The sequence below is a fragment of the Drosophila pseudoobscura genome, chromosome X (assembly GCF_009870125.1).
Source record: "Drosophila pseudoobscura strain MV-25-SWS-2005 chromosome X, UCI_Dpse_MV25, whole genome shotgun sequence".
Classification (NCBI taxonomy): domain Eukaryota; kingdom Metazoa; phylum Arthropoda; class Insecta; order Diptera; family Drosophilidae; genus Drosophila; species Drosophila pseudoobscura.
Window position 1 is genome coordinate 21,491,940 of NC_046683.1, and position 14,706 is coordinate 21,506,645.

General features: G+C 45.5%; 1 protein-coding gene across 3 annotated transcripts in view; it reads left to right on the forward strand.

Moving 5' to 3' along the window:
* Positions 1–14,706, forward strand: part of HDAC4 (histone deacetylase 4) — a 28,578-nt gene that overhangs the window by 1,649 nt on the left and 12,223 nt on the right. For 2 of the 3 annotated variants that reach the window (XM_001355237.4, XM_015185435.2), the window contains exons 2-3: positions 3,465–3,533; positions 11,506–11,618. In XM_001355237.4, the coding sequence (XP_001355273.3) occupies positions 3,500–3,533; positions 11,506–11,618 (147 nt within the window). In that variant the 5' untranslated portion in view covers positions 3,465–3,499. The remainder of the gene's footprint in view (positions 1–3,464; positions 3,534–11,505; positions 11,619–14,706) is intronic. The other variant, XM_033383113.1, reaches the window with a different exon arrangement.

The following is a 14,706-nucleotide window of genomic DNA, read 5'->3' on the forward strand; positions in this document are numbered from 1 at the left end:
TACATATGTACATATGTATGTATGTATGTATCTCCCTTCAACTAGGAGTAATTCGTAATAGCTACGAGCATCGAAATAAAGAAACAAATGCATACCACAATCCGCAGATGACAGATTATAGGTTTCCCTCCAATAATAATAATAATAACTATAATAATAGTTTCTTCTTTTCCCGTTCTTTTCCCATCGCTCAGTCACAATGGAAATACCATTACCATAAAACCATTTAAAGTTATTTAAGTTATTTAGAACATTACCGATAATATTTAATTGCTTTTTTTTCTTCTTAAAAATACGGAATTACGGAAGGGCGCTCAAGGGAGTTCGTTCCGTGAGGGGAAATTAGGGCTAGATTGTGCATGGGGCATGGGACATGGGGCATGGGGCATGGAATTTGTTGTTGTTTGGTTCGTTCCCTAATCACCAGGAATTCACGAACCAATATCGGTATTAAGAAACTCTTAATAGCGACCGCAGATTAAGGAGTGATTTTCCGTGAATAAATTGCATTATTTCACTCTTTCATTCATTATCAATGATATGTTATATTGCTGTTCTTTCGCTACTAGGCCTATGGATGTACATATTTATGTATGTAATAGCCCCAAGTGGGATTCCATTTTGGCGCTAAGGCAACACCTGGAACGCACCTGTTGAAAGTAATTGCCCATTAAATTGGGTTGATTCGACGTATATAATGCCCCTCTATTTTGGGGCACACAGTCGTTGACCAGGAACTGCATCTGCGGAATTCAAGGGATCCCACAGAGGCAAGGAATGCGCCGAGCCGGAATGCGAACGGGAGGATATGCATGCCTAGGCGTAGACCTAGTAGCATTCCCATTAGTTCTGCCCCTCCCCCTCCCCCTCCGTGCTATGTGTATTTAATCCGTATTCGTCGGTTTTCCCCTGATTCATGGTCCCCTTTTGTGATTCATTTGTGCGTACTACAAAGCTCCTCTCCCTCTCCCTCTTCCCCTCTCTCTCTCTGCTCTATCGGATCATCTATAGGTAGAGCTTTAGTTTATTTAAATGGGTTTAAATGGGTCTCTTTCACACAAAGGCAAGGCATCCGACACGGCACTGCTTTCCACTGCTTGCTTCCAGTGTGGCCTTGCTAAATTCTTGCCGGATTTAGTGTTTTTCTGGGTTCAGGGTTCAGTGCTTCCCTCCTCCTCCTACAGGTAATTTTTGTTGCTGGATTAGCCCGGCGATTTAATTGATTGGAATTTTTCTTGAATTATTCATTAACAATTGCGAGGTCTAGAGCGCCATTCAACGGTTATTGACAATGCAATGTTCCTTCCTTCTGCTCCTGCTCCTTCTCGCTCTCTCTCTCTCTCGCTCTCTCGCTCTCTCTCTGTCTCTCTCTATCGGTCTTGACTTTGACTTTGGTTTGTTTCGTTTCGTTTCGTTTCGTCTCGTTTCGTTTTGTTGTTGGCGGTATCTTCTATTATTGTTGTTCGTCTCCTTTTGTTCTTCTATTTGCTTGTGTAATTAGTGAACGGAAATTGTTTTGTGCGTCATTTATGTATGCATGCTCTGTGCATGTCTCTCTCTATGTGCCTCTGTGTGTGTGTGTGTACGTACCTCTGTATGTATTTATATGCGAAGGTCAATGGGGCAAGTCGAGGTAACGCCCGCACCTGAGAGCTGAGAGTCGGCAGGATCTAAAATCCATATCAACGGAAATTAAATACAGCTGTGTTCATGCAAATAGCAGTGCCGCACCTTGCAACACTTCAGACTCTTGTTTTTTGACACAATTCCTCATCTTAAATCTGACATCTGACATCTGACGCCTGACGCCTGACACCCGATTTAGGTGGGGGAGGATGCCAGAGACATAACCTTGCTAAATCGCCCACTTCGATCCTCCCTTCGGTCTAATTTTTGTAGCCAATTGTCAAAAGTCAAATGCAATATTGAGAGTGCATGTTTTCAGTTCCAACTTAGCTTTCAATTCCTCCATATCTTGTGTTCTTGCAAGTCCAAAGGAAGCGATGCTTTCTTCTAAGACAGTTGTAGGAAATCTGATGAACCTGAGGTGGTCGACACCCTGCAGCGTCTCATCTGCAACTGTCCGGCTCTCTCAAGGGCAAGGAGGAAATACCTGGGTGCCCCGGTGCTGGCATCGCCACAGGACCTGCTGACACCTCGATTCTCGAGCACTTTAAAACCACATAAACATTCCCGCGATCGTTCATGAAATGCCTCAAAAAGAGTTTTGAGAGCTGCGAGTCTACTACTAGCGGCACTACTAGCTATGGGCATCTCAAATATCGTATCTACTTATGGTACCTATGAAATCGAACACTAAGGGGGAGGCGGATGTAGCCTCAGTGAGGGTACAAATCGCAGCTTGACAGCTTTGGAATCATAATCTGTTTAAAATATCGTCGATCTATAGAACTTCAAAAATAAACAAGAATCCGAATACTAGAAACTGGAAGCGTCGAATGGTACGAGTATTGCCAGTGAGGGTTCTGATTTGTGGTGGAAGTAGATGTGTGTAACACCCAGAAGCAAGGTTTCCGACCCCATCAAGCTTACGCATTCTTGATCAGCATAAATAACCGACTCGATATAGCCATGTCTGTCTGTTGCAGTGGCTGCGCACCACCTTCCACGCGCCTTCTCATTCCCTGTCCCTCTGTAAAAATAGAGAATAAGAGACATGTAAGAAAAGATCACATGCATAAGCCGAGTGTAGGGCAGAGTACAAAAGCAGAGCCGCGGCTCACGATTTCTTTGTTTACTTTTTACAATTCGCGGAAGTTTCAATTTCTGAGCGGATTCAGGTGCCGTTATTTGAGGCTGAGATTTACATTCGGGAAGGTCTGTTCGGAATCGGATTACTATGCCACAGGAGCGATTGACAGCCCTTAAGGGGTATGGGACCCCTTCTCCGATGTCATTTGTTTCTCTTTAATGAAATTGTGAGTTCTGGAAGAATCATTCACTTCGAACATAGGCCTGGGAACATTTTCAAGCGTCGGATTCCGATTAAATGAATTCGCAATGAGCCCCAAGAATGTGAGACTCATTTCCTCTGGGAGCCGAATCCCAGATAAAGAAAGCACAGATATTTGCTGTATGTAGAGTGAAGCATATTATATTGAAAGACAGCAGCGCCCTTTGCGCGAAGGGGAATGCTGACGAATCTCTCTGATCGCTCCTCGATGGGTCCCAAGGTCCCAAGGTTTCGCTGTTCCACTAGCAGGTGCTGCTCCTGCTTCCCGGGGGCTGCTGTCCGATCGCCTATGGGAAATTGGTACCAGGGGGGGGGGTGGCCCGACGGTGGCATTAGTCGACGACGGGTTCAGCTAGCTTAGTATACATACATATGTATGTATGTACTAGATAGTATAGTATAGTATAGTATAGTATAGTATAGTATAGTCGTAGTAATGGATGTTTTGTTATACATTTTGTTTCATTTGTTTCATTCTGATTTGTTGCAGGTTCCGCCCTCCCCCCAAACAACTCCATATGCAAAATGTCTAGTCCTGACGACAGAATACCAATACACGGTAAGTGGGTAAGAATGTCCTGCCTTTCACTAGCTCTCTCTCTGTCTCTCTCTCTCTCTATGCATCCTTTTACCACCTCACCCACATTCTTCTTGGGATGGGGAGGGGGGCGCTTTTAGCTCGAAGCTTTTGGGCTTCCTCTCCTGGCGATTTGTTTCTTTCTTCTGGGCCATGTACATACATACGTAAATATGTACATAATGTACATAAGCATTAACGAAATTCGGCAATATACATACATACATATGTATGTTTTGTACATATATGTACACAGCACGAAAAGTACACAGAGAGAGAGTACGCCACACATACAGACACAGCATACAGATACGCACACATGTGCAAACAAGAGCTTACACACACACACACACAGGCGATTGCCTTCCAAAAATAACTGTTATAATCATACATACACACAACAAAGCGAGCGTCGTCAAAGCAGTGTCGATGGGGCACAGTGATCCGAAAGTAGTTTGCTTAGTAATTTTCCATTTTCACCCCCACCGCCTTAATACTTTTCCCTGCTGGTACATACACATTTTTTTGTCAAAACTCAGACATATGTATTCCGTGCTTGTCCCTGCCACTAACTAAAGGTATCACGGTTTGCTCCTTCAAACTAAGGAAACCCAAAACGTTTCCAAACAGCTGTTCCTCCAGCTAAGAGATCCGTGAGATGGGGATGAAAGGTATGCAGAAACGCACAAGATTTGTTTTTATTTAATTTAAAACTTCCCCCAAAGGTTTTCCCGAAAAGAGGTCCCGAGTGTCTTTGCTGCGTAGCGCCAGTACCGAAGATGTCCGTCCGATGTCCGAGGATGTGCATAGATGCATCATTTTTTGATCTACATGATCTGTAGCAATACTTTCGGTGCCGATCCACTGTGCACGGCTCAGAGTCTCTGCTCCTAGCACTGCTTTCCTGTTTGTCCCTCCACTGGCACTGCCACTGCCACTGCCACTGCTTTATACCAAATACTGCTGCTGCTTTTCTCTCTGCTCGCTGCTCCAGGAGGGACGCCCAGCGCGCCGCTGCCTACTGCAGTGTCGTTCCCGGCAGAGCCGAGGAACAACAACAGGCACATTGTCCATGGTCGCGTCAACGCCTCTGCTCTGTCGGCATGCCTGTGCTGCGCTGCGCTGCGCTGTGCTGTGCTGCGCTGTGCTGTGTTGTTGTCAGACCCATGACAGATGAAAGTTTATTGTGGGGGTGGGGGTGGGGGTGGGCTGTCGGTGGTTGTGGCTGTTCCGTTCCCGTTTCTTTCGGCCATCAAAACCACTGTCAATGCCAAGCACGTGGATGTGAAATCCGTGGCCTGGCCCCTGGCGTAATCTGCTTCCTTCTTCTTATGCTGGGCTCCCTCTCTTTCTGGTATCTGCTCTTTCTCTGTGGGGATTCGTTCTCTCTCTCTCTCTCTCTCTCACTCTGTCTGTTTTGTTTGGGGTAGTATGACGGTCGCCGTGAAACGGGGGGACGGACCCAAAACCAAAAAGAAAAACATTCGTTTATCGATTTTCGTCTATTTTTAGACACAAAAACTTACTTGCCATTCAAACGTATGCGTGTGTGTGTGTGTGTGTGTGCGGTCGGACCTGGGCTCTCCTTTTCTCTTTGGTCTTCTAGCTGGTGGTGGTACTGCTCCTCCTCCTCCTCCTCCTCCTGCTCGGCCTCCTCGACAGCGACACGTGCAAGCCACAACAGACACTTCCAGGGATTTGTCTCCGTAAGCTGTTACAATGGGACCATGACCCAGGGAGCGTGGTCCATGGTCCCGTGGCCTTACCTAAGTGCTGTCAAGGACGACGGTAGCTGGGAGTCAGGACGAGCGGAGGAGTGTGCTTGCATAGCCCGGGCCTCAAGTAATCAATCCTCCCCCACTTCCCAATGACTATCTGAAACATGCCATTAGAAGTACATACATATGTACATACATATGTACATAAATATTTTGGAGGCACAGAACAGAGAGAGATAAAGGCTCGATGGAGTGGTGTTAGAGGATTGTCCATGGCAAAGGAGATGGTTATAGGAGTAATCACCAGTCTATGAGCGGGAGAGGGAGCGAGAGAGGTGTCCTCGTCCAAGGGCGACTGACACTGACCGCCTGAGCCACCTAATTGTCTCCCCCCGTGACCCTGGCTTTCCACTCCCGCCCACCAACACCACCCCCACCCTCTTGTGTAATGGAATTGTTTGTCTAAGACGCAATAAGTGAAAAGTTTTTCTCTTCTTTACTTTTCCTTTGCCGTTCACTTCTGTTCTTGTTTTTGTTCCACTTAAGGCACGCATGGGGCTCCACCTGCTCGAAGGTCGACTGGGGGTGTCCCCCCGCCTCTCCGACTCCTCTCGAGTGTATTATGTACATACATATGTACATATGTATGTATGTATTTCTAGTGATTGCATTTTCTTCTATTTCAGCGATTTCTCCTTTGGCTCCTTCCCGTCTTTCTCTTCCCACTGCAAAACCTTTACCTGTTTTCCCTTCTCTTTTCCCGCCTTTTTTTTTCTTTTTCGATCGGACCGACTCTCGCTCTTTCTTCCCTTCCCCGTCCCCTTCTCCTTCCTTCTCCTAGTCGCTTTTCTTTTATTGCTTTTACTTCTCCTTTCCTTTTTCCTTTCCCTTTTCCTTTCCCTGTCCCGCTCGTCTTTTCTCCCTCTCGCGACCTCTAGTCACTCGCCTCTTTCTCCTTTGCCATCCGCTGTGTCGCCTTCTTCCTATTGCTCCTTCTCCTCCCCCTCTGCCGCCCTCTGTTGTGGCAGTTATTGTAACGGAATTCCAAGAATAAAACTTAACTTTGACTGTTTCTCTCTCGCTCTCGCCCTCTGCCAGCCGTTATATAAAAACGTATGGCTTACATATCGATGTATGTACGTATATATGTATGTATGTATGTACGTACATATGTATGTATGTATTTATGTATGTACATATGTACCAGTATGCATGTATTGGCAGTTTAACCTACTGGCCCACTACTTCCCTCTCCTCACCGTACAATAATATCGAAGCGTTGCTGCTGCTGCTGCTGCTGCTGCGTTTATTTATTCATTCATTTGTTTTTGGTTTTACTTGTCTTTTGGCTTTACATTTGTCAAGGTGAACCCTTGTCCCCTCTCCTTGCGGGCTTGGGGCGGGAGGCCACAGCCTAGAACTTCATTGCCTGACACGCCCACACGCCCACACGCCCCACGACCCCACAGATCCAGGCCCCAAAACAAAACGTTTCGCTGCCGCCGACGCTGTCGTTGTGTCTATTTTTAGAATGCGCGCGCTGGAAATTTACCCACATACACACATAGAGACACACACACACACACACACACCACACATCCATCTGTACATGTGAACGCGTCCGGCCTGCCTATCACTCAAAACAAACTTATTGTGGAAGGAAGAAGGGAAGAGAGAGGCAGCGCAAAAGAAAGAGCAGGGGACCCCGAGAACCCAGAACATTTTTGTGGGCTCAAGCTAAAGCTTCAGTCTTTCTCTCCCTCTCCCTCTCTCTCTCCCGCTCTCAATATCTACATATGTATGTATGCATGTATGGACATATGTTTGTATCTCCGCAACATGTACTCGTATCAACTTCCAATTGAAATTCAATTTCAATGACGAGACGAGAAGAGTCGAGACCCCCCCCCGTCCCCATCGTCATGGCTCTCATAAAGCTTTATAGCGCTTTCAATAGCCTCGCCGAAGGTATTATTATTTTAACCATGCATATATCGAAATGCTCAATAGAGCGCACACATGTTACATACATATGTACATATGTATATTCCTGATCAGCTCCAAGAACCAAGAACCAAGTCCATTACCCATGCCCCATGGTCTGTAAGCTGTTTATGTATGTAAATATGTACATATGTACTTGTCTACATATGTACATATGTATGTACACTGTAAAACTCTGAGCTGGTCCTTTTTCAGATGGGGCACCAACGAAAATAGCACTAAAAACGATTTTGCATTGTAACTTTTACTTTTTAGAGCTTTTTGATATTTTAAGTTCTTGATTGGATTAAAAATCAGTGGCTTAGAGCCAGAAAGGCCGAAGAAAAAAGCCAAAGGATCAAAACTTTAATTTCAGAAGACAAGACCTATGCGAAGGGGGGGTCAAATGGTCGGTAGTTCAAATAAAATGTTCAAAGAAACACATGGAATAGATGTACTTATATACATACATATGTATGTATATATTTCTGGTAAAATTACTGGTTGGTAAGAGCAAGGAGGACCCGTTTAAGTCGGCCACAGAGCCAAAAAAAGGATCTTAAAAGATCGTCAAGTAGCAGCAAAGTTAGATCTTGCTTACAAGAACGCAAATAGTCCGAGGAAAATTCCACTTTTGACGGAAAGGCATAGGGCAGAAAGAGTTGGGCCAAAGAAAATTGGAGAGACATCCTGTGAGACGACTACCTAGTGCAGAATACAGCCCTCTGACTCGCATGTAAAACCATTAGACATGGAAAAGCAAGCATAATCGAATGGGCATGATTTTCGTCCTAGGAAGGTGACCCAGTACATGGCACAGACCGATGAGGGATCAAGGGATCGTGTCTATAATGATATCTAAGAAACAGTGATGCTGCCTTGAGCGTAATACGAAATGGACATGTTTTCTGTCTTCCTACGGGAATATGACCCAAAACGATCTAGACAGAAAGCCTGAAAGTGGTTCGAGCACAATTCACTCAGTGCAATGGATTGGCTTGTTCAGTCTCCAGACTTGAACCCCCATTGCTTATATTTACAATAAAGATCTTTGGGGTATTCTGCAGGGCTCGAGGATCAATATCCCCAGGGTGAACCCTGAGGCCGTGATGTTGAGCTGCTGTTGTTGCTGCCAAAGGCTAAACAACAAAATATCAATCTTTAAATACAACTCAGGTGCCATATTGTTATGCTCTGGGATACGTTAAATTTTGACCCCATATTAGTCTTAACAAGGTTCATTGGAACCGTTGTTTAAACAAAATCCATCAATGCGGACACATTATCCACATGGTGCTATTTTTTTCGCCGCAGCTGTACATATATGTACATATGTATAAATATTCTTACAATCGTATGAACACATTTATGTATGTATGTGTGTACATATGTATGTATGTCTGACCGTAGTCGGCAAGGGGTCTATGGGTCTATCAACAAGTTTTGGTGAGAAAAGCGAGTTATTGGATCTGCAAGGGTATCAAAATCGTCGACTTTCGACGTCCATTCACTGCTTGCGCATATTTTTACGACACCCAACACCCGACACACACGTGCACCCTGGAAGTGCTTTTGTTGTACCTTTGGTTTCTATGTCAACACAACAAAGCACGACACAACACAGAAGTTGACCTTGAAGAAAACAAGAAAAAGGGAGAAGAGCAGAGCAGAGCAGAGCAGAGCAGCATAGAGATAGAGAGAGCGGGTAGAGAGATGGAAGGAATGGAGTACGCATTTGTTTTTCATTCAAATTTTGTTTGAAAAAACCACACGACTACGGGAGAGGAGCACCCACACCACCAACTGGCCTGCTCCCCCTCCCCACCATGCAGCATTTGGCATGCAAATGTTTTCCACCTGCAGCAGCCAGCGCACCACCAAGAGCGAAAGAGACCCCACTTTGGTTCGGCTCGTTTTCTTCCTCTTCTGTTTTGCATTTGCACAGGGTTGAGTCGACGTGCGGATACTCTGGAAAGGAATCCACGGTCTCAAAGTTTGAATTTTTCCCATTTGGTGCGCAAAATGCACTATTTAAGTGTTTATTTGTTAGTGTTTATACATACTTACATATGTACATATGTATACCATAAGCACATACATGTGCAAACGAAAGTGAAATATTCGTATAGCTTAACACTTTTGTTGTTGCTAGCTTTTCGTCTCATGTGCAGCTGCAGCGGCATACATGCATACAATGTACATGTGCATGCACATACATTTTATTCTTTCGCCGCACTTGCACTTGTATGAGTGCATACCCATGCTCCTCTACACTTTGTGCAATATGTGATGATGATAATGATGTTGTTGCTGCTTTTGCAGTGTTGCCACTTCTAAATATACTCCCCACAGCCATGCACGATTTATAAATGCTTCTAAAATTAGAACAGAACAGCAGCAGCAGCAGCAGCAGCACAGCGGAGCAGAGCAGAGCAAGCGCAGCCCGCAGCAGGTCACGGCCTGTTCGGTTAGATACGCACACTCGCACACTCGCACACACACACACATGCACACACACAACATAACCGAGTTGGGAACATGCTTTTGTGCTTTTTTTTTAGTTTTTTTTTTGTATACGCTGGCAGAGAGTATTACGATTCGGAGCAGACGTTTGCCATAGTTACACTTGCCATACTTTTCGGGGCACGAGTGTAGAGTCGGAACCGAAGCGACGATCGGATATGATCGGTGTATCATTATCTAACCATACGCTAGAGAGTGTTCCTTCCAAGTGGGAGTTGTCATGGGAGCGATAGAAGGGTATCGAATGCGTCGGCACCCGACGTCTGGCATCCTCTCCCGATATTGTTGTTGGCTGCTGCTGCTTTTGGCTTTTGTTGCTCTATTTATAGCCTCTCTCTCGCTCTCCCCCAATTCCTGCCAAACTCGACTTGCCAGCATCACCAATTGGACTTTTCGGTTAGTCATGTGTATTTGTTTTGCGCGCAATTAGTCCAGCAGCAGAGTGGGAGTGGGAATGGGAGTGTTTGCCATGGCAAACAATAAGAGCGGGAGAGAGCAAATGAGCACAAGGAAATGGTAACTGTTACCGTTCCGCTGCCCTTCTCAGTCTCTCCTGCGTCGACAGCGGCAGCGACATCGCCGGTGGCGGTGACAGCGATATTTATCAATGAAACATTTGCCGACTGCACTCTTCTAGCCGCAGCGGCAGCGGCAGCGGCAGCCTCAGCGACAGCGACAGCCGCAGCTGGCAGTGCTGTCAAATGTTCAGTTCAGGCGGAATTTTTCATCATTTTTTGTTTGTAGTGTCGCAGCAAATCAAATTAGTTGATCGGTGTTAAAAAGGGAAAGAGCGGGAGAGCGGGAGAGCGACAACGAAACAGGTCTGCTGCTGCCTCGACGGCTGGCTATCGTCACGTGCGAGGCTAAGAGAAGAAGAAGAAGATGAAAATGGAGAAACATTCGTACACTGGCCAAAACACAGCACAAAGTGCCATGTCCCCAATAGAAGGATATCTCAGAGTCACCATAGATTATGCACCTTTAGGACAAGCCGGTCTATGGTCGCAGTTTAAAGGAACCTACGGACGAGCAAACGGTTCAACAAAATGTTGGGCTACCCACAGAGTACCCACATACATATGCTATACATACATATACTCATTTTTACATACATATGTCCATATATTTGTATGGTCGCTGTAATCGCTGTAAACTTTTGCTGTACAAGGTTACTAAAAATAGTCAACACACATATTTACGTACATCCTATACCTATACTCGTATTTCAGACACATACATGTACATATGTATAGAGAGAGCGAGAGCGAGAGAGAGGTGTCCAAGTTGAGTCGTTTTGCTGGCATTCTGAATACGTATTAGATTTATTTTTAAAAGCGTCCGATAAGCGCGGCCTTATCTATATAATCAGCCAATAGAGCGATACACATACATACATATGTACATATGTATGTATGTACATGAATACATCCACTGAGCACTTCGAATAAGAGCCAGGCGCAGAATAATAGAGAGCCAGAGAACACGCCTCTGCTAACTCAAGGTGTATTCAAAGAAGGTGGGGCACTGCAATGGATTTTCCTGACCGCTCTTTCTGTCTTTCTCTTCGTGTAAACGGAAAGTAAATTCAGATACACATATGTAACCATAGAACGTAACCATAGGCACTCTTTAGAAAGACCCCAACTTGTATTTACAAATTCATTTGGATAACCAATGCTTGAATGTCGCTCTTTCACGTTCCAATTTTTGTTTACATTCTCAATTTGCAGATCTGCCACCAGAAGCCGGAAGCGATGAACGATTGCTGCATATAGGGCCAGTCCCGTTGACATTGGATTTCAAGCCCCATCCAGCGGTGGATATCGATCAGCAGATCATGGAGGTGAGTCTGCTTTTGGCTTGCTTTATTACGCCTTTATTCTCTCAAGAGCAGCGGAGGGGTACGCCCTTGCTCTCAGCTGTTCTCTCTCCCCCGAGAGTTAAAACTGAGCTTCGGGCCCGAGAGTGCGAACACAAACGAGCGGGAACGTTGTGAGTCGCAGCTAGAGCCGCGACTCTACATTTATAACCGATACTCAGTCAGTACGGAGGAGTGTACGGAGGAGAAAAGAGCCGTCTATGAGAAGGGTTGGGAAATATGTGTATACCTTAAAATATGGATCAAATCAGCCAGTTGTTCTCAATCCACCATCTCCTTCGTAGAAATTGCTACGGTTAGCGGAATAACCTTGATTTTCCTTCTCTATCCCTACCCTCTGGCACTCCCACCGATCAAGCCCCCTTGACCACATTCCATTAGCCCCCATTGCTCGTATGTACATATGCATATCCCCTTATTTTGGTGTGATTTTGATCCAGCAGCTATAATTGTTCGCCTTCGCCTTCGCGCTCGCGCTCGCTTTTTCTTTTCCCTCTTCCTGATTTTCCCGTTTTTGTTTTTTGTTTTGGTTAATATTTGTATGCTTTTAGTCGCTTTATTAATACTTTTCGCCTGGCCATGGTCTGCTTTGGCTCTGCGCTCGTACACTGCTTTCATCTGCTCCTCCTCTGCTTTAACTGCTTTGTTACATGCATTCGTGCAGGTTCGTGCGTGTGTGCGTATGTGTGTGTGTGTGTGTGGTTGTGCGTTTCCTTCTGCTCTGTTGGGCTTCGGATGCTCGCTCGCGCTCCCCGTTGGGAGTCTAAATATAAACGCGTGTACAACTTAATGATTCTATATTTATTGTTTTCACTACGAAAATATGTATGAGTTTTTGCGCATTTTTTAAATAAAATCCTCTATAAATAGCCGAGAAATCCAAGTCAAGAGAGTCGCCAGCGAGAGAGCACAGAAGAGAGACAGGGTGGTCAGGCCTCTGATGGACACATGCCCATGCGAATGCCGCTCGGTGCACTTGGCGGGCTTTTACTGTACTTTTACTGCATGTCTCTTTCTCTTCCGCTCCCTCTCTCTCTCTCTCTGTTACTCTGGCTGTGGCTACTGGCGGCTGGGCGCATGGGGCAGCATGTGCAACAGCCCCACCTGCTCTGAGCACTGCTTCCCCCCTGCCATCCATTGGCTTGGTCGCTCCTGGTGCTCTGCTTGCACTGCTTATTCCGGCTGTGGTGCTTTTGCTGCTGCTTCATCTCAAGGTGCATTTCAAAGGTAAGGTGAGGCATGCCCAGAGAATGCTCTGAAGCTCCTTCTGCCACTGCCACTGCCGCTGCCGCTGCCACTGCCACTGCTGCTCTGCTCTGCTTGTATTCAATTTATAGTCTGGGGGATTTATTTTTGCCTGAATTTTTGGCTGCATTTCGTATTGAGTCCACTTTTGTTTCTTTTTTCGTTAGAAATGTTTTATTTTTAGGGTTAAAAAGTGTTTTAAATGCACATATGCCCTGCCACAGTTGGCCCCCGGCCACACCACACCCCACCGCAGCCACGAGCCGCCACCGCCGCCACCGCCGCCACCGCCACCGATGCCGCCGCCTTCAGTTTTCTCTACTTCAGCAACGCGTTTGCCGTTTTTGTTATTTTTGGTTTTTCCTTTGAATTTATTTCTGTTCTTTATAAACTCTGGTTTTATTTTTAACAAATATGCATACACACAAACAAGCACGCACACACACGCACGTGGATTACACGCACACTGCAACAAATGCTAATCAGTGGAAATGCCTGATAGAATTCCTCATTTCTCCTCTCCCTCTCGCTCTCGCTGTCGCTGTCGCTCTGCCTTTTCCTCCTCCTTCATCTCTTCTTCACGCTCTTCTTTGTGTTCCGTTATTTTTGGTGGCACGAGCAAAATGTAAATTAGCAAAAATTGATGAGGGGCAGGGTGTGGAGGTATGGGATCTGCGGTGGCTAGAGAGGGGTGGCGTGGTATGGCTGACAAGATCTTAATGAACACGATCATTAATCTCTTGATCTTCGCCCCCGTCCCGTCTACGATCTATGCAAGAGTTGATAAAACTTAATACTGTTTGAATCTCCATCAGTTGAAGCTTGAAACTACAATAGAACCAAATATTCCTTTAGCATGAGCACCGTAATACCGTAGTACCGTAATACCGTAGTACCGTAATACCGTAATACCGTAATATGTAAATGTGTCAGTGCTCCATCCGAGCGTTCCTTATCGAACAAATTTGATCCCTGCAATTCCAATATCAAGCAAACCACGTCCCATTTAGTTTTTCCATTTATTTGAGTCCTTTTCTTCTTTAGAATTGTATTCTAAAGTGTATTCCATTGTGTAATTATGTAAGGTACAAGGAGAGAATTCCATTGTGCATACGAACGTAAAACTACACTAGAATAAACCAGATTTGAAAGGTCTAATTGAGCACTGATTGATTCCCAAGCGGTTCGTCGGAAATCTGTTAATTCCATTTTCCGGAAATACCTTCACCGTCATCGTCCCCGTCACCGTCTCCGTCACCGTGATTATCATGATGCTCATGATCACTTATAAAGCAGATTGCATTTTCGTTTTCTTTTCGTTCCCAATCCAATCCAATCCAATTCCGTTTCTGTTTCTGTTTCTTTTTCTGTTCGGTTTCTATTTATATGGGCGTGCCTGTGTGCTGTATTCTGCCCGCTATAATTATAGCACAGGCATTTATAATTATAGCACAGGCCATAGCAACTGGCGAATGTTGTGTAAGCAGCAGGAGGTGCCTCTGTCCGGAGGTAGTGTGTGCTGTGGCTTGCTTTGGTGTCGGGTCAGGTGCAGTTTTCGGGGAACTCATGTGGCTTATGGGATAAGATAGGATATGGGATGTGGGATGTGGGATGTGGGATATGGGATATGGGATAGATAGATAGATAGATAGATAGATAGATGATGTTGATAGCTAGCTCTCTCTCTATCGTGCGAGTCCCGCCCCTATGTCTAGGCAGCGAGAGGTAGCTCTCTCTCTGGCAGCCCACTCTCCCACCGTCTCTTCTCGTCTCTCTGTTTCACCCAGCCATCGTAAATGTTTCGAAA